The 27591-nt window shown below is 41.1% G+C and overlaps 1 protein-coding gene across 2 annotated transcripts; it reads right to left on the bottom strand.

The window, feature by feature from the left end:
• Window positions 1–1372: 1372 nt before the first annotated feature.
• zdhhc5a (zinc finger DHHC-type palmitoyltransferase 5a) lies at window positions 1373–27191 on the bottom strand. Of its 2 annotated transcripts, none has more exons than XM_062441038.1 (12): window positions 26714–27191; window positions 19726–21695; window positions 13579–13700; window positions 13308–13465; window positions 12118–12290; window positions 11849–11951; window positions 10890–10981; window positions 10527–10653; window positions 9456–9564; window positions 8571–8680; window positions 4486–5642; window positions 1373–2919 (listed from the first exon to the last, which is right to left on the bottom strand). In XM_062441038.1, exons 2-12 carry the CDS (start codon window positions 19887–19889, stop codon window positions 2682–2684), a joined length of 2553 nt encoding a protein of 850 aa, XP_062297022.1. In that variant the 5' UTR covers window positions 19890–21695; window positions 26714–27191; the 3' UTR covers window positions 1373–2681. The 2 variants fall into 2 exon arrangements, with proteins under 2 accessions (XP_062297022.1, XP_062297030.1); XM_062441046.1 differs by having other exon boundaries at window positions 26974–27191.
• Window positions 27192–27591: the final 400 nt, after the last annotated feature.

Below are 27591 nucleotides of genomic sequence, written 5' to 3'. Positions count from 1 at the left end.
CAGCTTCGTTGTGTATTTTCTGGTGAACTTGATCTGCTAATGCTTTTTGTTGTTTGAATTGTGAATTTGTTGTGAATGTACATTTTCTCAATGAATTAGTTGTGTTGTGTATTTTCTTGAACATTAACAACTTTTTCTTTCATACAATTATAACTTTTACTGCTTTCTTGTAAATTGATCATTTCTCATATAATCATAACTTTACTCATATTTCTTTGAAATTTGACTTTTTTCCCCTCAAACAATTAGAAGTTAATCTTGTAAAACTATACATTTATTCCTGTAATACTGGACTGAACAGTAGCCCTAATACTCTTCCATATGATTTCCATGTTGAGTTAAGTTTTTATAAATAACTGATTTAAAGTCATAACTAAAGGTGTTATATGACAGTAAGACTGTTATAAATAAGGCGTCTGGTCTGACAGGTTTTTGGTTTTTTGTTCCTCCAGCTGTGCTCTTGTGTAACAACATTTGACACTTTGAGAGAAAACAGTGGATCAACTGTAGAGTTTCAACCAAAGACCGATCAGAAAGCTGCTTTAATCTTTTTTTTTTTTATCTGGACACCGACGTCTTTTTGTGTCAATATTAAAAACCTCTTCATTCATCAATAGCTATATTTTCATAGAAATTCATATAAAACAATTTCAAATTAAATAGGTGAAATAAAAAAAGGACAACACTTGAATTTTCAAGGCAATTGCTCGAGGAATTCATTTTCTACAAAAAAACTCTGCCTTGTCTGAAGGACCGCATTAACAACAAAAGGCCAAAAACATGATTTTCCTTGTTCACTTTAGTTTCCTCACTTCCTGTTTGTTCGACAGACGACGTGGTCCACAGCCAATCACGCTGGCCTCTGGTGGCTGAGTAGCGATAGTAGTGCATGCTGCAGTCCGGTATGAACGCCACCTTTTTGTTTTTTTTGTTTTTTTTTTCCTTAAAAAGAAATCCACATTTAAAATCACATCATCCTGTACAAACATGGAATCATATTCACATCTAGGAATAAATCAACAACTGAATCAAAGAAAGAGGGAATCAGCATTTTCTTTTTCAAAAGTGTTTCATCCCTCCGTCTGAAAAAAAAAGGCGAGTCAATTCACACGGCGACGATCGATCCGAGAGTTTTAGTGGGTGACGCTCCTTCCAGCCGCTGGTAGATTGTCACGAGACACTGCTTGATTATTTAACTCCTGCCAGGCTGTGTTTGTGCGTTTCCACGACTGACTGGAAGGCTGCGAGAGAGACGACAGGTTACAGGGGATTCTGTCTGGGCTGCCTTACTGACTCCATGCATGGCACAACACCTGGGAACAAAAACGCTCTTCTTAAAAAGGTTCCACTGGGGCCAGAAGTAGCTCTGATCACACATTGCTTTAACTTTACACTGGCTGCCTATGAGAAGCCCTGTAGCAGCTGATAATGTAATAATGGCTGATAACATAATCATTCTGCCTGTTTTTTTTTTAATGTAATGAGACAATAACGTAATAAAAGTCCTGAACCAATAACGTAATCATTTTGCCAATACAATAATAAGTTGTTACGTTGCCATTGGATGGTTATTACGTTATTGGCTTTGTAAAAAAAACCTCCCTTATAAATGTAATAACTGGAGCCAATAATGTGATAACAGCCAATAACGTAATAAGTTATTACGTCAAAAGTTAAGTTACTACCATTGTTACATAATAAGTTATTACGTTATTGCCTGTAACATAATAAGTTACGTTACTGGCATTAATAGTTCATAACTTATTACGTTATTGGTTGGTTATTATGTTAGTCAATAACATAATAATATACTAATATCACTTTGGTTAAGTTTTATTTATTGGCTATAAAGTTGTATTACGTTATGTGTTCATGAATTTTATGATGTTGTTGGTAAGTTATGGGCTGATTACAATAAAAAATGCACAAAATGATTACGTTATCAGCCGTTATTACGTTATCAGCTGCTACAAGTCCTTCACTGTCAATGAATTCTACTTCAATTTTGATGGCAGTCTGAGCATGAATGTGTGTATTACTTCTATCAATGGAAGTGTCCAATAATGATATAATGTGAGCATGACGTTAAGATATTAAATATTGGCACCAAATGTTTAGCTTCAATCCCAAATTCCTGATGTGGAGCCTAATCCAGAGGTGATCGGTGGCCTCAGTGACCCTGGCAGTGCTGATCCCTTACTCTACTCTGCTATACTTGTATAACATGAACACCAAAACCTGACCATGCTAGTGCCACTTACTACCTACTGAGCTACAGTGAGGAGAAAACCCACAACAACAACAAAAATAGAGCCAGTTTATGGTTCCTGTTTGGTCCAGTGTGTGATCCAGATCCAGAAAACTGCCTCTTAGAACCACAGAACAAGTCCTGGCTTCTTTGAGTCCAGGTCCAGGTCTCATTTTAACAGCAGAGTTAATGAGGTGGATGGCTGGAGGCGGGACAGTACAGTTAAGCTATGCAGTCGCTTGGCCAATGAAGAGTGAGATGTGGGAGGAAATAGTTTTGTTCGTCCTCAGAAGTCTACAGTAGGATAGTGGTTTCTTTTATAGCAAAAAAAAAAAAAAAAAAACCTAAATGGTTCCCTCTGGAAAGGCAGAAAGAGACAGCAGTATCTTCGTGTTATCTGATTGGTCCTCGAAGCCGGAAGCCGCCTCGCCGATCAGACGGAAATCTCATAGGTGGTGCCGCCGACGCCAGTCACCTTCTTCACCCCGCCGCCCGGGGGCTTGTGGGCGGGACTCTGCGTCAGTGCCGAGCTGGGGTAAGCCACTCCGGGCCGGGCGGTCACGCTGATTGGGTGGGAGGGAGAGGAGGGGGTGGAGCAAGAAGAGGAAGAGGAGGAGAAGGGCTGGCCGCCGTTGGTCTGACTCAGAGGTTTCATCTGGATCAGCTCATCCCTGATTTAAAAAAAAGATAAGAGAAATGATCAGTGAGACGTGATTCATACGCAGTGTTTTACCACTTTACTGTCACTGTGTAGGAGACAGGAAGTACACCTAGTTTCCATATATGGTAACTTCACTGACCTTGATTTGCAACATAAAAATGAAAAAAATTGAAAAAAAGTCACAAAAGCATAAGAAGTCATGTAATATAACCCAATAACTATCTAGGATTAAAATCTCGAATCCCCAAGTATTTCAAAGAGTGTCCTATAAAGGGTTAAAATGGTCACTTTCGGGTTACATTGATGCTGCATGTAGACAGAATCATCTCAATGCTGCCCCTTGTGGCCAATGTAGGGAAAATACCCACTACAACTGCAGCTGCATTGGATGCTTTAGAGGTAGTTAGCCTCCATCCTGACACACCAGAGCAGCAGCCTTAGGTGTGATTTAAAGCCAAGGCTTACTGGTGACAGAGCTTCTATCTCAGTATGGAGGCTGAAATACTTCAGTTAGACAAATAGTTCATTAAACACATTCCCTGTGCTGGAGAAGTGATGTATCCTCAATAGTTGACTCATTTGTGAGCTTCTAACTCTACACAGTACATTTCATTAAGTTACAGTGAAGACACAGAAGTACACAGTTGAGTAACACAATGATTGAGCAGCATGGAAAAGCAACAGAGATGATTGACAGGACAGACACATCGTCAGCATGCAAAAGCCTCACTGAGCCGGGATGAGACTGAGATGACAACCTGCTGCTACAGTAAGAAGCAGAAATGTTGCATGTGGCACTGATGTTCATTCCTGGGAGGAAACAAAATGACATTTCATGCATTTGTTCCTAATTATAACAAGAAACAGTGTCATACTATCTGCTGTACTGCCGCTGCTACTCTCACACATCTTGAATTGATTATTTTGTGCATCTTAATTCATTGGATTCAATTAAATTGCCTGCTGTGTAAGATGACATGAACTCTTCTCTTTGTGGGTGTATATTAATGAACAGCTGATGGAACACATTTTTTCACCTTTTTGTTAACATTGTCAGGAAGGAGATAATTCTACTTTATTATTGAGGTTAAAGTGGGTGATGGTGGTGTATTAGGGTGCATTATTCTGAATGGTGTTCCTAATATTTTGTCCACAACCATTAACATACATGAGAGGAGCAAAATATTAGATATATGTGAGAGTATTTCATGTAGTGTGAATGGATCCTCTTCTATCCAAAGGTACTAAATGTTCTGACCTAACAGACAAAATGAGGACAAATGGAGTTGATTTGTGCAGCAGAAGACAAGAACACACAGGCAGATCATGACATCATCACAAATATCAACAGTGAAGGACAGAGACTACTCAGACTTTACAGGCCAATGGAAGACAAGCAAAGGGAGAAGAAGGAGGAACTCACAGGAAATCTGGCAGGAGGAGGAGGAAGAGAGAGGGGAAGAGGAGGAGTAGCAGTCAATCAGGTAGTCAGGTTTTCAGGCGGGCAGGTGTTTTTTTTTTTATCAGGGTTAGCAGCAAACCAATCGTCCTGACAAAAGGCGAAACTCATACTCACTTCGGTGCTTGTATTCCTCCTCCTCCTCCCATCCCTCCACCTCCTCCTCCCACCCCCGCTGCATTGGCTCCGGCTGATGCCGAGGCCTTTCGGACCAGCCGGTACTGCATTTCGGCGGCGGCTGCGCTCGAGTAAGACAGCGACTTTCCCAGAGGCGGGGGGTGCGGGGAGCGGGGAGGGTGGGTCGTCGAGGTGGAGGAGGAGCCCAGGGGGTTGTCGGTGGAGCGGGTGCGGTAGGGGTAGGCGTGGTGGGGTGGGGCGTGCGGCGCAGCAAAGCGGGGAGGTCGTGAGGCGGTGGAGGAGGAGGAGGAGTGGTGGTGGTGGTGATGGGAATGGTGGTGGTGGTGATGGGAGTGGTGGTGGTGATGGTGCGGTGGGGGCGGGGCGGAGGAAGGGGGTGGAGCGGAGCCCTGACTGGCAGGCTGGGGGTGACCACCCGGGTGGGGCTCTCCCAGTAGGCGCTCCCTCTCGGGGGGAGGCGGTGGGGACGAGGACGTGGAGGAGGAGGAGCGGTGGAGGAAGGGGTGATGGTGGTGGTGGGAGGAACGGTGGTGGTGGTGAAGGGGGGACTGGGAAGACTGGGAGTGTATCTCAGCATCTCTATGCTGTGACGACATGAAGGGGGAGGTGTAGCCGCCCGCCGCCGGCATGCAGGGTCTCCCGGAGGAAACCTCAGGAGCTACCGGACCTGCTGCCACCGCTTTGTCGAAATCTTCGCTGCCCGCCAGTAAGTTATCATATGATAGGCTTCCATTGCGGGAAGGGTGGTGCGGTGGCGGCGTCTGATTGGCTAAGCTCTTGAAGCTGGCCGAGGTGATGGTCGCCTCGGAGACGTGGGTGGTGCCCCCTGAGGTGTGTGTGGAGCTGGAAGACCGCGACGCCACTCCTGATAGGACGGTGGGGTCGGAGAAGGAGGGGTACGAGCGCCCGCCGAGGGAGTAGCCGGGGATGCCCCCTCCCCCCACCTCTCTCCCTCCCTCCTTCCTCTCCCCTCCTCCTCCTACCCCTCTTCCCCCGCCTGCTACCCTGTCAGATGAAGTGTCCCTGCGGTCCAGGCTGGGCTGCGAGCGGAAACCAGGCTGCTGGCTGGCCTGGAGGAGGGAGGAGGTGGAGGAAGAGGAGTCCCTGGCACTGCCAACGCTCTCCCCTCGACTTAACTGGAGGAGGCGGGAAGAGGAGGAGGAAGAGGAGGAGGAGGAGGGAAGGTGAAGGAGAGAGGGGAAAAGAAACAACAAGAAGCTGAGCAAATAGAAGCAGAGTTTCACCCAGCGTGGGAGTTCCACCATGAATCCCTGCGGCTCAAACACTCCCTCTAGTGTCGACATCTTGACATAACACCCAAACTGCTCCCATGTTTCACTGCCAGAGGTGATGCTGTTGGTCTGAAGCCCATTTTTCAGATATTAATAATACTTTGAGATCATCACCACCCTCACAACACAATGTTAAGTTGGAGAAAAGCCTCAATCATGGAGAAATGAAGCTTCTGTATTAGATAACAGTCAGACCTTCATCAAAGCAATTAGGAGATTTCTTTCTGTATCGATTAACTGCATTTCTACCACCTGCTGCTGTGTAATTACCAGCGGGTAGATATTGTCATTATTAGCTTTGACGTTCTAGTTAAACATTTGCTCTGATGATGGTCTATTGACCGATAAAGCTTGTCTTCATGTTTAGAAGTGCGCAGTCTTCTTTTCTCCATGCACACTGTAAAAGGCGACAGTGTGAACATGTTAGTACTGACCACCTGTGAGACAAATACATCATGTAGAAAAAGTGACAAGAGAGCAAAGGAGTGCTGAGGTTACACAAATCATTCATTATCATTTCAATATTATATTCCTAATGAAAAATGATCCAAACCTGAATAGAAAGAATGAATAAATAATCATTTTTGGTAGTTATAGAAAGTGATTAAAAATATACTTATATCTACAAATTTCACAACAGGGCTGAAGGATTTAGAATATAATATCTAATTGCATTTATTTTGACCGATACTGCAACTGTGTGATGATTTGCAATATTAGAGGGAATGATGATTATGACATCATTATTATCATTTCCACTGAAAAGCATATTAAGATGATTATGGTTTGATTTTTGCAGGGATCTGTAGAATATGATGTATGTAGGCCTGTTATGCTATTATATCATCATTATATCAGTGGTATAAAATGATCTTCAAATGACAATAATATTGTTTATAACGATTATTTCTGAGACAATATATCATCCAACAAAAGTAATTATTGTGACAGGTGTAGTGTAGGCCAGGAGCAACATGACAATATTTCATTTAAAGAAGAATTTGACACGTGTTTGTAGGGATTGCTGCGATGCCAGATTGCTAAATAATTGTGAGTAATAATATTTCTACTAGTGATGGGCATGAATGGTAAATGGTAAATGGACTGTACTTATATAGAGCTTTTCTAGTCTTTACGATCACTCAAAACACTTTGACATTACATGTTTTATTCACCCATTCATACACATTCATACACTGATGACAGGAGCTACCACACAGGGTGTTAAACTGCTCGTCAGGAGGAAACGAACCATTCATACACATTCACACACCGTTGGCATAGCAACGGGAGCAATTTGTGGTTAAGTATCTTGCCCAAGGACACATGGACATGTGGACTGGAGGAGCCGGGAATCAAACGGCCAATCTTACAATTAGTGGACGACCAAATTGTGGCTGTGGTTCAGGAGGCTCTACCATGACTCATGAGGCATGATCAAGCATGATTAATGATTGATCATTAATCATTTTGACGATCACGTGGAATTTGTATCGATCAAACGTTGGTATCGAATATAGGTTGTGTTGCGTAGAGTGAGTCCTGAAGCAATGCATTGAGTTTCACTATGTGGCAGCAATGAGACATCTTACCAACGGGGGGCGAAATCTGACAGAGAAAACTCAGCATACTCAGCTGCCTATAAACTGCCGTAGATATCAAACGTAAAGATGAAGAGGTGAAGGTAAAGTTTGGCGTGGGACCATTTCGAACTAAAAAGCCTTAACATCTGTAGTAATGACATGTTCTGAAAGACTCATTGCTGACTATGTCAAACCCTCCCATCAGTTTGCTTACAGAGCAAACTGATCCACAGAGGACGCCACTGCCACAGCCCTAAGCCACCTTGAAGTCCCAGGGAACTATGTCAGGATGCTCTTTGTTCTTCTTGGAATGAAGATTTCATTGAAGAAAAGCATGTTGTATTTTTGTGGCATTTTTAATATTAAAAATAATGATGAATTGATAATTGATTGTTGATTTTCCCGACGATCAATCAAGGGAATTTCTTCGAATGCCCATGCCTGATTTCTACTGCTAATAATAATCTACAGGGGAACAATTTCAATCTACAGCAGTCACTGAGACACATTTATAATCACAGAGGAGAAAAACAAGTGAAAGGATTCTAATAAGGAGATGGAAGAGGGAACAACAAACTAAAGAGAAAAAGAAGAAGAATTGAAAACAACATGTTTACAGAGTGCTGGATTAACAGGTGGGAAGAAACAGACCAGACATGGGTACAAATACTGTGTATAACCAACTCGTCTGTGTATTCAGGTATAAAACTTTGATAGAAACCAAAAGGTACTTCACTTTTAAATTCTTTTTACTCATTATGTCCAATCTGTGCCTGTTAGACAGATCAGTGTTTTCCTGCAGTATTTCACCCATGCCCAGAACTGACAGAGAGGAGCAGGAAACAAAGTTAAAAGAGAAGATGAGAGGAGGACAAAATGCTCTCAGAACAATCACTTACTGATACTGATCAACAGAAAGCCACTGAGAAACCAAACCAAGATGGCCGACAGGAAATCAAAAGGAAAAAAAAACAAACAAAACAAAAAGGGAGATGCATTAGATTGAAATCAAAAGATAAAAGAAACAGATGCACTGACAAATGTGTGTGAGAGAAAATGAAAAAAAAACTCAACAGAAACAGAAACACACACACACACAATGTACTTTTTATACATTGCGTGTATTTCTTGTGTGTGACTGTTCTCGTGCAGTATCTCCTGTATATGTGTGTGTGTGTGTGTGTGTTACCTGGTTGGCGTAAGCGTGCGTGAGCGCTGTGTGGTTCTTGCCGGGGCTGTAGGTGGGCCTGTACTTGTACATGGTGGGGGTGGGGGGGGCTTTGTTCAGCAGACTGCACTCTGCAGGCAGGTGGAGAGAATAAAGATTAAAAACTGTGAAGATAAAGTTCATGTTGGGACGACTGGTGAAGGTCACAGCTGTAGCAGGGAGGGTGGAGAATATTATCCTCTATGGAAAACATGAAGGACAGTAACACAGAGAAATGATCTATAAAATCAAAGGAACCTTGTGCTTTCTGAGATCATTTTAGTTTTGTCTTGTGTGTGTGAGTGTGTGTGTTGCCATGTATCTGTGTCTAGAGTATGTATATAAAGTGTGTGTATATACTTGTATGTGAGTGTGTGTGTGGCCATGTATCCGTGTCTGGAGTATGTATATAAAGTGTGTGTATATACTTGTATGTGAGTGTGTGTGTGGCCATGTATCCGTGTTTAGAGTATGTATATAAAGTGTGTGTATATACTTGTATGTGAGTGTGTGTGTGGCCATGTATCCGTGTTTAGAGTATGTATATAAAGTGTGTGTATATACTTGTATGTGAGTGTGTGTGTGGCCATGTATCCGTGTTTAGAGTATGTATATAAAGTGTGTGTATATACTTGTATGTGAGTGTGTGTGTGGCCATGTATCCGTGTTTAGAGTATGTGTAATGTGTGTGTATACTTGTTTGGGTTAAGGATGATAGAATACCTGTAATGACAACTAAATGTGATTGTGAATTAAAGCAGATTTAATTCATGTTATTTAATTTATAAAATGATTGACAAGTGTGTTGAAAGGTTTTTATGTATTGTGCCATGATAATTGAAAAAAAAAAGAAAAAAAAAAGGTTACCTTCCGTGTTCCCTCTGGTGATTCCAGGGTAGCGGAGCTCTGGTTTAGGAGGAGGAGGAGGCTCGGCGTCACATGACTGGCTCTCCATCATCTCCAGACTGGACTTGGACTGCAAACACAGATGAACACACATGAGATTTTGACTTAAACATAGAAACATGATGGTGTACTGAATATCTTCTGTCCACGTGACAATGAAAGCAAATATGAATATCTGAATGTTTGGGGTATAACTTTAGGAATGATGACAAAGCCAGATTGAAATAATGAAAACAAGACAAAGAGGAAAACAGATATTTTCCTTGCATGTAAAGCATGCATGGAACATATGTATTTAACAGACTAGACACTAAACATCTTTTAAGCTGCTACCTAGAGACTGACAGTGATTGTAGTCCAGTTCATTAGTATTCATCTGTGATGTGATGGAAATTGAAGCAACAAGCTGCAATATTTTGATCAAAACAACAACAAAAAAAGTCAAATTGGAAAAATACTTACATTTCTGTAACAAATAAGCCCAGAAAAACCAAATCAAACCTCAACAATCTAATTTCCTATGAGATATATTACAGCCTCCAACAACCTCCACCACCACAACCATTCCTGACCATTACAACGGTTTGCAACTGAACACAAACAATCAGAAAACACTGTGAGATAATGTTGGATTTGAATAATGTTCATAGATCTGACTCAATAAACTAACCAATCATCTCTCAGCTCTGCCATGTGTTTTGGTCTCACTACTGGTTGGGCTGATAGATGTGGTTGTGTTGTGTTTACTGATGTGACCTTACAGGATTTCTGGCTATTGAATTTCAAACAGCTTTTTAAAGCCTCTCCCTGCCATCTGGACCTGCCTATATGCAAACTTAGCGAGGAGTAGATTTGAATGAGTAGCAGCAGCAGCCTTACATAACACTTGTTTACCAGCGGGGCTGAAGCAATCCTGGTTGTTTTGTGTTTTGTTTTTTTTGTCGTTTTTTGTCTGGCATGTTTCCATCAGAATAATGATAACGCCTGTCAAATTGATGGCACTTGAGAAACATCCATCCCTGCTGTTCTTACCCTATGCAGGTCTCCCTGTATGCCGTTGTCCAGGATCTTTGCGGCCAGCTGGGCCTCGGTCAGCTGTGGCCGCAGAAAAGGAGGCTGCACACACACACTCTGCACACACTTCTTCCTGCCCAGATACCTGCAGAGAGCACAGAGACACCGAGTGAGATCATCATCGAGCTTCAAAGGTTCAACATGTGGTAAAATAATGTGCTAGACTGATGTGAACAGAACAGATAAAAAAACAATAAGAATGATAAAAAGCATTTTGTGTGTATTTTGCTGAGTCATGTAAACTGAAAGAGGGGGTGCTGTTGGTGGTACAGATCAGAGAGAGTGGTGGTTAAATAAGGAGAAAAAGTTACAAAAATGCACCTGGGCGCTTGTGAACTGCAGAGGACGTGAGAGACGTTGTTCCTACAGCCGTTGGTGAAAGGGTTAACACCCCCTCTGAACTTCCCTGTTACCTGAAGAACAGAGAATAGAGAGATAAGGGTCAGTGACAAATAAGGGTTGGCAAGATAAGCAATCTTTGGTTTTAAAATGTGTTTTAAAAGTAGCATCAGACTTATTAATAAGTACTTCTTTATTTTCTTTTACCAAAAGTAAGACTGAATGCTCCTGAAAATGTCAAATGGTGTAACCACAAAGAATGATTAATATTACATATTTTATCCACCTGCAGTGTATTTAACTGCACTTACAATAATTGTAAATGTTTCCTGATCTCCATGATTCCTCAGATGAAATGTAATATTGAGAACAATTGTATTCCATTACCTTTATTTAATATAAAAGTTATAATGTAAGATCATGCCAAACTAGTTGATATGGTGTTTTATTGAGAATTTACTGTTTTTAAGCATGTTGAATTATTTGGTACAAAGTTTTTATGGTTACACCACTTCACACCACTTTATGCTGGATCCACAAAAAAAGAATGTGTGCAAGTTATTCATACGTTCAATTTCACATTTTAACCCCTTTAAATTTGACTAAACCTCACGGGCACAAATATAACCTCATTGACCCATTAACAGAAGGAAAAAACGGCATCATAGGGATAAAAATCACAAGAAACCCACAAGATTAAGTCAAAAGAATTTTAAGATGCCTTTTCGGGACATTTAGGCTCAAGATTAAGTTAATTATATTATTTCAACAACAAGGCAATTCAAAGTGCTGTACATAAAAAATGAAAAGTTCACATTTACTCTACAAATACCTCTGTTTATCACTACTTCTCATTTCTAACTCTGAAATCTGTAACTACAGGATTCCAGGAGCTCCGCACAAGCTGTATTTTTTTTAGCGCACTGCGAGGAGTTTCTTACCTGCTCATTAGTGGTCCTGCCTCTGGCCACAAGCACTATGTGGAAGCCAGTGAGGCCGGCAACAGGGATGAAGAACAGACCTGCCACACACATTACAGCCAGCCTTTGAGCACAGGAGGTCAAGGAACATATCAAGAAGAGAGAGATAAAAAAATTGCTACCAAAAACACTGAGAACATTTCTTAAGCAGGTTAGAAGAGCTTCAGTCGTTGCCAACTGAGCAGGAGCTTCAATCTAAAATCGATCAAACTCTATTCCTTAAAGGATACGTGACGATGGCGTGCAGGCGGTCGATGTTCTGCCGGTGGTAGAGGATGAAGAGCAGTCCGAAGCCGAACACGGCCATGATGTGTGCCGTCAGTGACAGGAGGAAGAGGAAGAAGTAGCGGTAGTTCCTCCTGCCGATGCAGTTGTTCACCCACGGACAGTGGTGGTCGAAATCCTGCATCGTTGATGGTGAGAGGACACTGAGGTCAGAAAACTGGCAGAGTCACATGGCGCATTGTATCATTCTTTACCTCCTCCTACTGAAGATGTAGTTTACACTAACATGTGACATGACATGATAACAAGAGTGATTTAAATTGATCCTTGATACGAGTTTAGCTACTATTGGTTTCTGATATTTTTGGTCTTTGTAGAAGAAGAGTAGTTGCGCAATGCACACATTTAAGCTGCTTTATTGATTCTGTTGCTACGGACAATGAGGTGATGAACAATCTGCAAAGCTCTGAGGAGAATCAGTCCTCCACAGTAAGAAATCTGCTGAGGCTTCACTTCTTTGGCACCTTTATACTGCGTTAGTAATAGAATTAAAAGGTAACTAACTCTGTCCTCAACCATAATGGCAGTCTGTGTTTTAACAGAAGCATAACGCTCACTCTCCACACTCCAACTTCCTTAATGGAAATGAGACTATTGTGTGTTAAAGTGAAAAGTAACCTGGAATGCTGGAAAGACACATCTACTCTTAGATCAACTTCAGTGACTCGTACCACAGAAGAGAAGTCTGAAAGCCTGTTAGAGGCCAATCCAGGTTGTTTTTAATGGACTGATATCAGATATAGTCTCATCCATGTGGTTCAATAACTGACTTTAACCCCAGTGCACTTTAGGTAAGCCTGCTGTCATTTGAAATGTAGTTCATCAAGAGAATCAAGAGCAGACAAAGACTCTTTGTGTCTATTATAGAGTTGTTTTTATGATTCTTAATCCAGCTGAAGTGCTGGTTGCATTTTTAAGTTCAGTATTTTGTTCATTCTCAGGATGAAAAGAGGCACAGACACAGACACTGCTCTATCTACTGGAAACAGCTGGAGGAAGTTGTGTTTCAGGATACTTAATGCAGAGCTGTCCCACATATCTGATTTGATTTGGATATACTAATCTCCATGTAGGTCTTCTTTAGTGCATGCTTCTGTAAGAAAATACTCCAGTAAAAGCTGGACTGTGAGTGCACCTCGACACAGTTGTCACAGACGGAGCAGTGGGAGCACCGCGGCGGCCTGTAGAAGCGGCACGTCGAACACCACTTCATCCTGACCTGGATCCCTCTGATCTCCACCGTCTTGTAGAGGGGAGCACGGAAATCGTCCTCCTTGTCCTCATCCTCCTCGGCTACAGAAAAATAACACACAAACACGAGGATTTTAGACCTGACATCACAACAGAAGCTATTTGGTAACATAAAATACATCACACATGCACATGCAGAGTGTACATCCACCCACCTCTCGGGAAGATGCCGGGGTCCATGAATGTGGCCATGCAGAAGTTGGCCAAAACGAACAGGAAGATGACTCCATTGTAGATGGGCACGGCCACCGAGAAACGCTCTGAAAGCCACGGACACCTGAAACATACCCAGAGAGGACAGGGGCTGACAGTCAGAGAGAGAAACAGAGCGAGAATCTAACTGTACACTTGACTACTCTCACATTATATGGCTCAGTTGTCCATAATTATTATCACTGTAAATACAGCAACACTCTTACACATTAGGAAATATGGTAGTTTGGTGATATTCATCTTTAGAATCTTTTCTTCTGTTTCATCCTGAGCTGGGAGATTAGCTCTCTATATGTGCCTGACTGGGAATGGTTAATTTGTAGATGATTCCACATGAGTTGGAATTTCACAGCTCTTTAACGCTGGTTTAAAATGTATCTGGAGCTGTTGTCACAGCAACACGTCTGTAGGCTCAAACCTGTGAAAGTGTAGGCTCATTCAGAGTGAGCTGAATCATTGATCGTGTGGAAAGGATAAAGCTGGCCTTTTTCTATATTTATATTATTATCAACAAATCTTATGAAAAGACCAAAAGAATCCCCCAAGAATCAATCAATCTTTATTTATATAGCGCCAAATCACAACAAAAGTCATCCCAAGGCACTTTACACATGGAGCAGGGCTAAACCGTACTCGTCAGGTTTATTTTTAAGAGACCCAACATTCCCTCCCCCCCCCCCCCCCCCCTCCCGCCTTGTTCTTCACCTGACACCTAACACTGTATTTATGTTGTCTTGGGGTTCTGGTTTTACTATGATGTCCCTATCAAATAAATATTTCACAAGAAGGTGTCCAATATGAGCAGCAGACAAGGCAGAGAGCTGTCGAGCATGTCATTCTTTATTTGAGACGAGTGTCACAGCACAGAAGGAGCAGACGAGCCCTGATGAGAGAGAGAGAGAATACGATCATGTGTTGTTCTGTGTTGACCAGTGAAGTGTTGTCATGCATTTGAAAGTCAGCAGTTTGGTCCGGTTTGCTTTGACGTCTCAAACGAACCTCGCAAACCCAGACCAACATTTTCAAGAGTTCAAATGAGCTTTCACGCCCACCCCAAATGAACCGAACTATCTGCGGAAGCCAACCAGGGAGCGTTTAAAGTGGACTAAACAGCTCTGGTGTGAAAGCAACCTAAGATAGGAGGATCTATTTTAACCATGGAGACATAACAAGTGCAGTGTGGTAGGTCTTCAGCACACAGACTGTATGTGTGTCTCTTGGTACACCTGCCACCATGTCTGTGCAGCAGTGCAAAGTACAAAAGTGACCATAGATAAGTGAGTGTGGTGATTCATTAAATTCATAAAACTTAATTTACTAACAGCATTTAAATAGGATAATTAAAAATAGAGCCCCACCGATATATCAGTCAACCCATATCATCGGCTGATATTGGCCTATCACAGATATATCAGTATTAGTGTATATGTTGTCCAATATGTACCGATATTTTTTTTAAGTTATATAGGCAGCATTTAATGTGTATTTGATATTTTTTCTTAAATCAAGTTAAATATATATGTACATGTGTCTTTATTCATTTATTTAGGTTATTTAGTTAGTTATAGTTATTTATAATGATATACAATGAAGTTTATTGTCTTATTGGCTTCATTACATATCACTGTCAAAAGTGTTTGATACTACATTTAAGGGATCAATGCAAAAAATGTATGTTTATAAATATATTCTTTATATGTACAGTAGTTGCACTTTTCTAGTGTATGGCCCATGTCTCTAATTGGATACTCTAATTGCCCTCCTGCCTGTCTGGAATAAGGTTATTTTGTTACTCTGATGAAGATCCCAAGTTGAAACATGTTTTGTATACTACAAGTGTTACTAGAGCAAATGTTGTCATATTTGATGGACAGTGCTCCTTCCAGACCATCTGTGTACTGAACTGAGAGAAATTAAAGTGATATTGATCCTTCTCATCAGTCTGTGAGTAAAGCAGCAAACAGTTATATTTCCAAAAATGTTAAACTGGTCGATTTAGGTGGAAATAGCTCACTGTGAGTGCTCTTATTTAGCATTATTGTATTTCAATACATTTCAATATTAATTAACTCAAACAAATGAATATACACGACAAAATAACAATAATCCATTATAATTCAACAATATGACCCTATGACTGGTTTATGGTATGCTCCTGTACTTCCTCATGTTTCAGATAATAGTTTCCAGCCGTTCTGTGCTGGGTTGTAATCTTCCACTGATGACAAAATGAGAGGGAACGTGAGAGTGTGAGAGTGTGAGAGCGGCTGCAGGGACACAAACACTAAAACACACTTATGGAGAAAGACAGAGTGAGAGACTGGATGATGGGCTTTTGTCAGGGTGACAGATGTTGGCCTATTTTCTCCTCGCTAATCTGAAGCAGAGCTAACTGCCCACCACACTGACCACACACACACACACAGCTTAGATTTTCTCATAAACACACACACACACACACACACACACTTACTCACACCTATCAATCTGACTTCCTCACATTAACAATCCGCAAACACATCATTTCACCCACAGACGGCTTCACACATTCCTACTCTCACCACTATTTTTCCCCCTTCTCTCACACTGTCAACCTCTAACACACACACCCACACCCACACACACACACACACACACACACACACACACACACACACACACACACACACACACACACACACACCAGAGTGAGGTGTCAGCGAGATTAGTGTTGACGGTCTATAACATCATTGACTTAGCGTTCTGTCAAAAACACTCACGGGGCTTAAAGACACACGGAGGCGAATAAATCTGAAAATGCTGTTTACATGTGAAAACAACCTCGGCTCAGTCCAGACTACTGATTCAAGTTGGGGGGGTTTTTAACAAAGTTCTGCATCCATTATGAAAGTCCCAAAGTATAAAAATGTCTGAATCTCTACATAATCCTCCATCTGTAGACAAACACCACACAGACAGGCATCAAGCTTCTCAGAGTTGAAACTATGATCTGTTCTCATACGATTGGTTCAATGTTGCTTATGTGACAGAGTTCATGACCGGCTTGATTTAAAGCTGATGAACCAGCTTAGAAAAATCTACCAAAGCACTGAGAAAATAGAAGAGATGAAGTCATTTGACAAGTTTCCAGTAAACTGAGTTCAGTATTGGGTAACATGTACTCACATTGACAAATACAACTCAACAAATGACCCATTAAAACCCATTAAACCATAAACCCATTCAAATGTTAAGATAACATTAGTGTGATAACAATCACAAACAGTACATAGTGCCTTTCTTTTGAAAATAACTGACTGTAGTTGGCCTCATGACTTCCCATGTAAATGTAGGCTTTACTGTCCAAATTCACTTTTATTATGTGGCCTGTTTATAATGTATACATGTGTAGTATTTTACTCTTTATTGAGAAAACTGAATTGTGATTTCTCAATAAGTTTTTATCATGATTTCTCTATGACAAACTTCAACTTGATAAGAATTCATCCAGTTTATTGTGAGCAAGTCTGGTTTGGGCTTAAAGCTGGCTAAAGCTGGGTCTTTAGCTCCTAAATGCTGTTTGGTAGGCAGATAGTGTACAGTGTGCTTAAAACAGCTATCTGCTGCTGCTGGAACAGTACGGCTGATGAGATCAGTGAGAATGCAGCAAATACTAAAGCTGTTGTTCATAAAACCAAAACAATGAGCTGAAAGATACTAAAATACTTCCAATACAACTCAGAGTTCTGTCATCTGTAGGGCTGGGTATCAGTACTCAATATCTTTAAGGTATCGACTGAAATAAATTGATACCAAGCAGCATGGAAACGTCTCTCGTCAAACGATACCTGCAATTGATCTTTTTTGCACCCAGAGCTAGAAGATATGACTATTAGTATGGACCTGCTCACAGCCAATCAACGCAAGCATCCTTCAATTAACAAATATTAATCATTTGAAGACTTTCAAAATGCATTTGTGTAAAAATCAAATCATTTAGATGTAGGGGTGTGACGAGATCTCGCGAGACCAAAACGTGACGATATTTCTCGTCGAAGTGGATGTTGTCTCGCAAAGCTATAATTAAGAGGCGCACCAAAAAGAAAAGACGTTCGGTTTTCTATCGATCATTTGCACGTCATGTCTTCTTTTTATAATGTCACGTGTGGATCATTAACCTTGTTGCAGCTTCTACCTGCTGAGAAGATCTCAGTCAGAAGTAGGAGATGAGGAGAGGAGCAGTAGGTTAACCTCAGGTCTCTACACTGAGAGCCTGAAGTAGGAGGAGCGGAGGAATCTAGCGCAGCTATGGAAGCCTAATGATACAAAAAGTCAAATGAGTCACACTACCAAATTATAACTTTTTTATTAGCAATATGTTATAATTTGTGATAATTGGATTCTTTATTTAATTTATATTTATTATATATTAGAATTTTTTCTACTCTTTACAATTTACTTTTTAGTATTTGTGATTGTATCTAACTTTTGTATTTATGGTTGTTATTTCCATTAATACCAAAATGATCCATCTATAAAATACCTATATGGGGAAACCTGCATATGATAATAATATATTTCGAAAGTAGAACTGAAGTGATTCATTACAAGCGAATGTGAATTTTAAATAAAAGAACATTCATGTATTTCCTCACTGAAGTTTTCTTAAAAATATAGTTAAAATCTCGTTTCGTCTCGATCTGGTGAACCCAATATCTCGTCTCGTCTCGTGAGCTGAGTGTATCGTCACACCCCTAGTTAGATTTGGAGGATTGGTGGCATTTTATGCAATTTAATGGGTATAGAATGAAGTACTCAGTTGGTATCAGTATCACTTTAAGGCTACTTGGATTGGTAATGGTATCGTTATATTTTAAACCATACCCAACTCTAGTCATCTGTACATATGTTCTAATGACTCAGCAGTTGTGGGGTTTGTCAGTGGTCGACAGGAAACTGGTGGATGGCTTTGTGGCACGGTGTGGGAACAACCACCTTTTAAAGCTGACTAAAATTAAGGAGATGGTTGTGGATTTTAGAAGGACCAGGACTACATTAAACACCATTTCTGACATTAGAGAAGAGGTGGAGGTGGTGGAGGGCTACAGATACTTGGACTGGAAATGTAACACTGAGGCCAACTACAGGAAAGAACACAGCAGATTCTACTAATTGAGGAAGGTCAGGTAGTTCAATGTGTTCAGAGAGATGTTGCTGATGATCTCTTCTACCAGTCTGCTGGAGACTCTAGAACTCCTGGACTTGTTTATGGATGATGGATGTTACACAAGTTGCTCAACATAATGGACTTTTGGAATGAAGACTGCACACTCCCAACACAACCTTCTGGTTCAGACAACGGTGTCTTCAGTTGGAGGAACATTCGAGGAGTTCCTGCCCATCGCAATAGTCATCTACAATGAGTTCCCTCTGTTCTGGGACAGGGAGACTCCACAGAGTAGCAATACAAATGGATATTTTACATTCAATTTGCATTGTAAAAGGAATATGTTGCTTTAAAGTTTAAAATTAACATTTTTATTCCACTTCAGTATAGTCATTTTTGTACTACTACATCTATCTATCTATCTATCTATCTATCTATCTATCTATCTATCTATCTATCTATCTATCTATCTATCTATCTATCTATCTATCTATCTATCTATCTATCTATCCGCTCTATAGGGCTTGAGCTTATAACTGTTGACCAGTCTGACCTTTATTTTTGACAGCTGCTAGCTGGACTACGAGCTGTAAAAAGCTGGTTTGAGCTGGTTTTTGTCAGGTGATGGGCCAGCTGCCAGCACTGAGTTTGTTTACCAGCTGTCAAAAACCTACCTTAAACCACCTTAAACCAGCTACACAAAACTGGTCTACCAGCTGATCAGCAGTTAAACCTAGCTCAAGCTGACTTAACAGGTACATTCAGCAAGACCAGCTAATAACCAGCTAAGGTTGAGCTGAGGACGCATTGCTCTGACAAAAACAGCTCCCAAACTGATTAAATCAAGCTTATATTGTTATATTTGTTGATTAGTGAAATTAAATGCTCTTTTCTCTCTCTCTGTGTATGTGTGTATGTGTGTGTGTGTGTGTGTTAGACTTACGTGAAGCAGAAGAACAGCGTCGTGGAGCCGACCAGGAAGAACGTGGCCGCCGACACGGGGACGTATCGCGAGGGTCTCAGGGGTCTGCTGGGCGGGACCACGGCGTGGGGGAGGGGCGACGAGGATGGACCCCGCCCTCCGCTCTTACTGCTGCCGCCTGGCATCACTTCCTGTGTGTTTGGTGTTGCGTGAGTTCGTTCAGCGACCGCTACGCTGAGGGTCTCGTCATTCGCGATTCGAGTTTCTTTGCGGGGCGTGTCGAGAGGATTTGTAGTTTTTGGGGTGAGGAATAAAAAATGTTAAAAAAAGACACAAAAAAGATGGAGGGATAGTTCCTATTTCTGCATCACCACGCTGAGACTTGTTTTCTTTAGTTCTTAGGTCAATCCTCATCAAGTGTGTGCGGGAGATTAAAAGAAGCTCAGTGCTGTAAAAGCTTTGTTTTCCACTCAGCCAGAAAAACAGGTGGGAAGGCGGGATGAACAAATAAGCCACAGATTGTTAAGAGGAAAAGGTGTCTGGACAGTGACCTGCTCTACCCAACATGTCACCAGCCAATAGAATTAAGGGCAATTTTAAAGGTCCACAAGAATCTAAAAATCTGTTTTATCGTCTTATTTTTTAGAAGGTGAAGAAAGGCTTGGTGAAAATCATAATAGTGCAATTTTAAAAAGACATGGCTGTTATTTAGATGTTTTTTTAAAAAAGTGAAATTTGAGATTAAATGAAACTATTTAATTGTTGACAGGCTTTCTGTGTCTTGTGTGTGGTGTGAGCAGGTTGGTGGACTCAACAGTTTGATTGGTTAATAAATGGGAGTTTTTATGAGGTACGGGAGGAGGCAGAGGTAGACCCGTTTTGGTAAGAGATGAACATGTAAGACTGAAGAAAAGTTTAAAAAAAAAGCTGACATAAAATGAAAGTGAAAGACTTTCTTGAGTATAGAAAGAAAGAAAAAGTGCAGGCGAGTTACTTGATTATATTTGTGGTTTTCAGCACCTGCAGGTGTAAGTGTGAGAAAAAAAAAAAGTATTTTAAATAAAATAAAATAAAAATGACAACCCCCCCTTTGCTCTCTATCAAGAGAAGGAGACGATTCTCTTTCAGTCCAGGACTCGTATTAGAAACAGCAGTCTGTAAGCGGGCCAGTGGAGTAGCCTGGTTTTCCTGTGTCGGGGCATCCCTAAACCCCGCCGGTGGCCGATTCAAACCACCACCACCTCACCTGCCAGCTGCACCGGGGCTGTGATTGGAAGACAAGAAGCGGGAAGTGACGGTGTGGTATTTTCCAAAACATCTGGGTGAGAATCCAGTAGAACATCCATTAGTATCCATAAATGGAAAATGCTAAAGAGAGAGAGCTAAAATGACACTGAAGAGGTTCAAAGTGAATGCAGCTGTGTTGATATAGAGCGTGCACAGTAAGTGGGAGTAATATCAAGCCAGCTTCAGCGACACAAAGCACTCTTAACCTCAGTTTCTCCGCTGGTCTCCACTGTGTAAACGACCGCGCCTGTTAGTTAAGTTATGTAACCGTCAGCGTTCCAACAACGGGCCGTTTTCTTCTCCAGGGACTTTGAGGGCTTTCCCTCTGCTTCCTTCCCCCAGCAGAGAGCACTGAGGCTTGGATAATACCCTCCCACAACAGTCCCTCAGAGGATACAGGCCCTCTCTGGAGAAAAACGTCCTAAAACATGACCTCAACGCCAATGTGAGAAGATGTGGCGTGGAATGTTCTGCGTGGATGATGGAGATTGCATCTTTGAGGGTTTATCAGGGCTTGAAGTTTCTCCCTCTCCGACCTCGAAACCAGAATGTAAGCACCTTTAATTATCCAGAGCTGGTCAGCGGCCTTTGTGTATGTGGATGAAACACGTAGGAGGTGGCAGGACTGAATATCAACTCCGAAAAAATGGTCCTTGGTCACGAAAAAAGGGAATCCGGTCTGATGATTGGTCAGGCTTCTGCACCTAGTAATGAGACAGAGCAATGGTTTATTATAGAGCAGAGAAGTGGTGTATTTCACATGTTTTGTCCACTGCCTGTACAACTTATAAAGGTAGTCAATAGTTCACTTTCATTAAAACGACACAAACTGAAAGTTGCATCTTTACCGAGCGCCAACAATCACCGGCATCTGATAACAATTGTAGGGAAAACACCACTTCCTTTAGATGACTCTTGTTAACAATCTGCCTACAACCAAAAAGGCCGGGGGTACAAATGTTTTTTTGGGCGTTTCCACCGCATGAACTTTCTCAGGAGACCAAGACATTTGTCAGGAACTTAGGACTTGGGGACAAAATGTAGTTCCTGTAGGGAAGTTGTAAAAAAAAAAACTCCAGGGGGTAAAACTCTCCAACAATTCAAGAACTATCAGGGCTGAATATGGAGGGTTCTAAGAGCCAAAACTGAATTAGCTTAACTGTACCCAATAATACATAAATATATAAATGTTACATTTATATATTTGTGCATTTATTCATTCATTTTTTTTATCTAGTTACACATTCGTTTACATTAATTGACACACTTATATATCTTTTTACAGATGTATTGACTTATTTATATATATATTAATTTATCCATAGTGTAACTTGCTGCAGTGGTATAAAGAAAATCAGGGGGCAGACTCTGCCCTGTGATTGGTGGTTGAACTTCAATCTTCTGCCTTTGCCTGAGTAAAGATGGCAGCACTTGGTGCAGATCTTAATGACAGTTTGCATGCTACAGTGGTACATGTGTTGGATGCAGCTGAACAGATACTAATTCCTATTTCCTTATAGGTCAGATTGAGGGCTTTGCTGAGTGAGTTGGAATGATATTGGCTCTAACTGACACAGGAATGCAAGTTATATTCACGATCCTTGCGATAGTACATCAACTGAGGCTACACATCATACAGCCTCTATGCTTCACTCTGATGAACTCAAAAGTGTTTCAGAATTAACGTTTCCAATGACTCAAAACCAGAAACCAGCTGAACATACAGTTCAGAAGGAGCAATCAATCCTAGTGCTTAAATGCTACACATACATCAATGCATACATCTTTGCCAAGAAAAGCAGGAAGGATCCACCATTACGCCTGTCTGCTGCACTGTGAAAGCTTCAGAGTGCAAACTCACAGCTCGATAGACTGGTTGAGCCTGCTGGGTGTGTCATACCGCTCATTCACCAATCAGGGGCTTTAACCCACCTCGTGATGTTTGTTGTTGACACATTTCTTTGTTTTGCTGCGTCAAGTTCCACTATGGATACACTTTTAAAAAGTATATATACAAATAAATACGTCAAATTATAAATAGATAAATGTGCGAGTAGTAGACAAATGAATGAATATACAAATGTGTAAATATATAAATAAATACACAACTTAATTAAACATTTATATACTTGTTTTTCAAGTATATAAATGTTTCAATACGCCAAGGCGAGAACAACATGTGTACCACTTCATTCACTAAAAAAGGAAGTTCCTGCTATTAAAATAAGGACGAGAGAACAAACAGAGTGAATGACAGACACATACCTTTAAACGCTGATAGCGTCATGGCAGTTATATCTAAGTAGAAGTTAAGAGCCATCACACTGTCACTCTGCAGCCCACCTACTATAGAGAGAGGTGTTCTGGACTTCTAGTCTCCTTTCCATTCATTCATTACATCAATTCATCATCAGAGCCACACAACAATAAACACAAGCAACAACACTATGCTTCTATGTGGTTGTTTCCTTGCTTTTACTTCCTTGTTTCATTGTTCCTGGAACTGTTCAAAACAGACTACCACTCGGTATCACTCTTATATAATTAATACACTTGTTTGTTATGATTTTCTCCTCCAAATAAGTTGATTAATCTTGAGGTTGATGCTTCTTGGCTTGCCCTCTTCTGTTTGTATTGACACGCAAATTGTTTGGTGTGATTTATTTAGGCTGGTTTAAAAGCTGCTACAACAACCCTAGTTTAAACCAAAGAACCCCATCTATCCATGTAGCACTGGATACTGCGTCCTATCAAAGTTGATCACTGAGCACATATGAGAAAACCTCTGTGGGCTTCCTCAGGTCTCCACATTTATAGACCCACAATGTTCAGTAGTCCTTCTCCAGAGGCGGAGAGGATGGTCACACTAAGCCTGACTGCATCCTGCTACACAACACAAAAGAGCGACAGACTCTCAGCACCAACCCATATTAGCTTTGCTACTTCAGTCTTATTTTTTATCTAACTTATACAAACATAAAATATGCGTCTTGTCCTGTATCTTAAACCACCAAACAAGCACACTGCTAGAATCAGATAACTAATTAGTTGCTAAAAGCATATAAACGCACCTACGTGTGTCTCTTCCATATCCAGTTTGATGCTGGTGTGGTTCTTACTCTTCAATACCACTGCTGCCATCACACTGTATGTCCATATGTATTATACCTACAAGTGAAAGTTTTCTTACTTTTTCACCCTGCTTTGCCATTCGTTACCCAGCTGTCAATCAAACATGGACTCCAGCTGAGAGGAGGAGGAGTATCTGATATATCCTCAAATACCTTTTTTTCCCTTCCTTTTGGGAATAAAAACATTAACAATAAATGTAAAAATGACTAAATGTGACAAAGACAGGCAGACACAGTGTTTCACTTTATGGACTCAAGACTTGAAGCCTTCAATCAATAAGCAGATGAGTGCACCTGTTCAGGGCCGGGCTTGATGGATGGAGCTGTTGTCATACACTTTATCTATTGCTGCCGCCCCATTCATCAGCATTAATTACCCCCCCCCCCCCATTCACCCCTTCACCCCTTCCTCTCCCTCTCTGTCTCAACCTTCATTGATGTTCTCAGTGATGTGAGTCTTCTCAAACGTTACAAAGTCACAGAGAATAGATAAAAAGTCATCTTCCTGACAGCAGGTCAGGTTGGGTTAGGTAACCTAATACCATCATTCTGGATCCTGTCTGAATAATAAAAAGGCAGGTCAGGATACGCGACGCAAATCCCCACTCCCACATCATCCTACACATCAAATCAATCATATAAAGGCAGTCTATGCTATGACTTGGGATAGAAAGCTTACCGGTTTCCACATAACAACAGTCCATTTACTGAGCTTGCAGCTCTTTAGCTTTGTGCAAACATGCTCCTAATTGGGATAATTATTATAATTAGCAAGTAAACTTTAATTTGTATATTAATTAAAAGATTATTCAGCACAGAGCAGATGAGATTCAATAACAGAACTGCATTGTATCATAATCATTTTGTCACTCAGCACTCCTCCCAAAACACATCTTTATTGAATTAGATTTGGTTAACTATTTTTAATCTCTGTCTAGTCTATTTTAAGAACAGTGTGTGTAAATGTGTATGTGTTACACAAATGGTGATACACTGAAATGTAGGCCCAAAAAAATCATGATCATGGCATATGGAAGAGAAAGTGTCTGCAGTCATGTAGTGGCTGTTTCAAACCAAACATGCTTTGCAATGAGAATTTCAAAGAAAATATATGATTTGCATGGACCTAACAAGCTCAATGCTCAGGTGTAGAGATGATTTGTAAAGCTTGCACACACACACACACACACACACACACACACACACATACATACACACACACACACAATGTCATGCAAGCTCACAGGAGTTCAAGATATCACTTCTTGTTTATTACCCAATATTTGCCTAAGCTTGCCAAGCTGTCACAATGGATAATGTTAAGACATGTTAAGGACAACATTAAGGTTCGTAGCTGTTAAACACATGTGGTACCTCCATATTAAAGTGCACTCCATTCACTCTAATCTATGTTAATATAAATACACACACATATATATACACACACACAGCAGCAAATATATGTATATGCTGTTTCTAGAAAATCCCCAGACACAATGGCACATCCTTACATCTAACGGAGGCGACAGCATTGGCAGCACCAGCACACATAAATACTGGGTGTGTATGGGCCGCTGCAGTCACAGCAGCGCTCTAACAGCGGCAGATGGAGCCTCGGTATATGCACCAAAACCGGCACAAAAAAACAACAACGATGGCTTCTCCCTACATATAACAACAACCTCATTTCCCTGACCACGAGTTTCCAATTTTTTGGAGTGCCATTTCAATCTAATTTTGCTTAGTTGGGGAAAAAGAAGTGGTTGGAGCATGAACAGCTAACAGACGTCTCCAATGCAGGCAGGGGATGGTTGGTACATACAGCTGAGCCAGGTGACAGGCAAACCCTAATTGATTCAGCCAAACGGCCCAGCAGCGCTCCGTTTGACAGCTCAGCCCAGCGAAAACGTGCTGTTCTCTTTAAAGTCGGATCAACCCCGAACTTACATTGAAAATCTCACAATTATAATGGAGCGGTTATTATAACCAAATGTACACGTTTCAAAACATTATATAAACCCGTTTTCGATCGTTGTAGGATCCACTCTTTAAATCGGCGTGCATGTATAATAATACAGCTGCTTCTAGGTTTGATTACTGATAAGCAAACAGCAGTTTTTTTAGCTAAACATATTTGACATAACGATCTTCAGCCCACATTAGACAGTGGTTAGGTAAAACTGAAACTGGGGTGGGGACGCATAATGCTAGCTAGTGACAACGAGGATAACGTTACGGACCTGCGTTATGTTTAGCTATCTAAAGCTAGTCCATTTAATGATTAAATACAAGTAGGGTGGATATTTTTAAAAACAGTAGAGTCACAGCATTGACACGATACAGCCAATTCTTCCTATAACAACCTGATTCGCTGTTATTGTGCACTAATAGGGCAAAAAGAAAATGTATGACACATAAACATTTACACCAAAACGAAGACGAGTCATGGTTAAGGTTATAAGTAGTATGATGAGGGCTTAGTATGCTGTATGAGCTATTTTTTCAAGTAACATTAACATTAGCTAACTTAGCCTTCAAAGCTATCAGCTCTCCAGTGGTTAGCCGTGGCTAGCAGCAGGCTAACTGCTCACCTGTGAAGGGTTTTTATTACAAAGGCTCTGCCTCCAAACACGGTGAATGGGTGGATGTGCCAGTCTTTGTCGTGTTGTTTCCTCTTGAGATTACAACCAGCAGAGACGACTCGGTATGTACATAACGTTAAATATCCATACGAGAAGTCATTGAGCGGTGCCAGCAAGCTGTCCGGAGTCTTGCTCTGGTGGCTAAGCTATCTCAGTTCAAAGCTCATTTCCAGATAAATGTGAGCTAACAGGCAGCTAGCTAGACTCACTGTTAGCTTCGGGTGGAGGCAGCTTGGGTTTTCTAACTTCTTCAAAATAGCGATAATATGTCTGCAGGTCGCTCCGCCAGCACGGAAGGTGATACAGAAGAAAAAACAAGTGAGGAAAATCCCAAAACAATGATGTGTTCTTCTCATATAACCATAACATTGGTGGCCAAGAGAGTCCCAGAGGCCGATATAATTCAGTACAGTACTACAAAACTCTGATGCCAGGGTCCAACAGCAGAGTTGTCGCAACAAGAATAGCGCTGATTGGACGACGGGGTTGTCAATCAAGCTACTAGCGTTTTCTATTGCCTCTCGAGCAATGACCCTTCTTCCCTCATAGTGAACGTCATGAATGCACTAAATCGTGATTACATTTATTCCCCAGCACAGCAAAACATAGTGCAGGGGCTTGTTGACTTAGTTGCAATAGATAATAAAGCTGTGGTAATATTTTTATTGTCTCTAAGCATGGTTGGCACATAAGCTGTCTCTAACATGAGGTTTTAATCCTCTCATGTGACACACTGACACAGTAACGTATGTTTCTGTGTGTGTGTGTGTGTGTGTGTGTGTGTGTGTGTGTGTGTGTGTGTGTGTGTGTGTGTGTGTGTGTGTGTG

Source organism: Scomber scombrus, chromosome 2, assembly GCF_963691925.1.
Source record: "Scomber scombrus chromosome 2, fScoSco1.1, whole genome shotgun sequence".
NCBI classification, from domain to species: Eukaryota; Metazoa; Chordata; class Actinopteri; order Scombriformes; family Scombridae; genus Scomber; species Scomber scombrus.
The sequence above is the reverse complement of the archived record's forward strand: the minus strand, read 5'-3'. Positions and strand labels throughout refer to the sequence as shown.

Excerpts from the sequence above, each read along its gene's own strand:
- zdhhc5a (XM_062441038.1), bottom strand. The coding sequence starts at position 19,889 with ATGCCAGGCGGCAGCAGTAAGAGCGGAGGGCGGGGTCCATCCTCGTCG. Across the intron at positions 12,291-13,307 it reads TCTGTGACAACTGTGTCGAG|GATTTCGACCACCACTGTCC; the intron begins GTGCACTCACAG and ends TCAACGATGCAG. Across the intron at positions 2,920-4,485 it reads GGAGGAATACAAGCACCGAA|GGATGAGCTGATCCAGATGA; the intron begins GTGAGTATGAGT and ends TTTTTAAATCAG.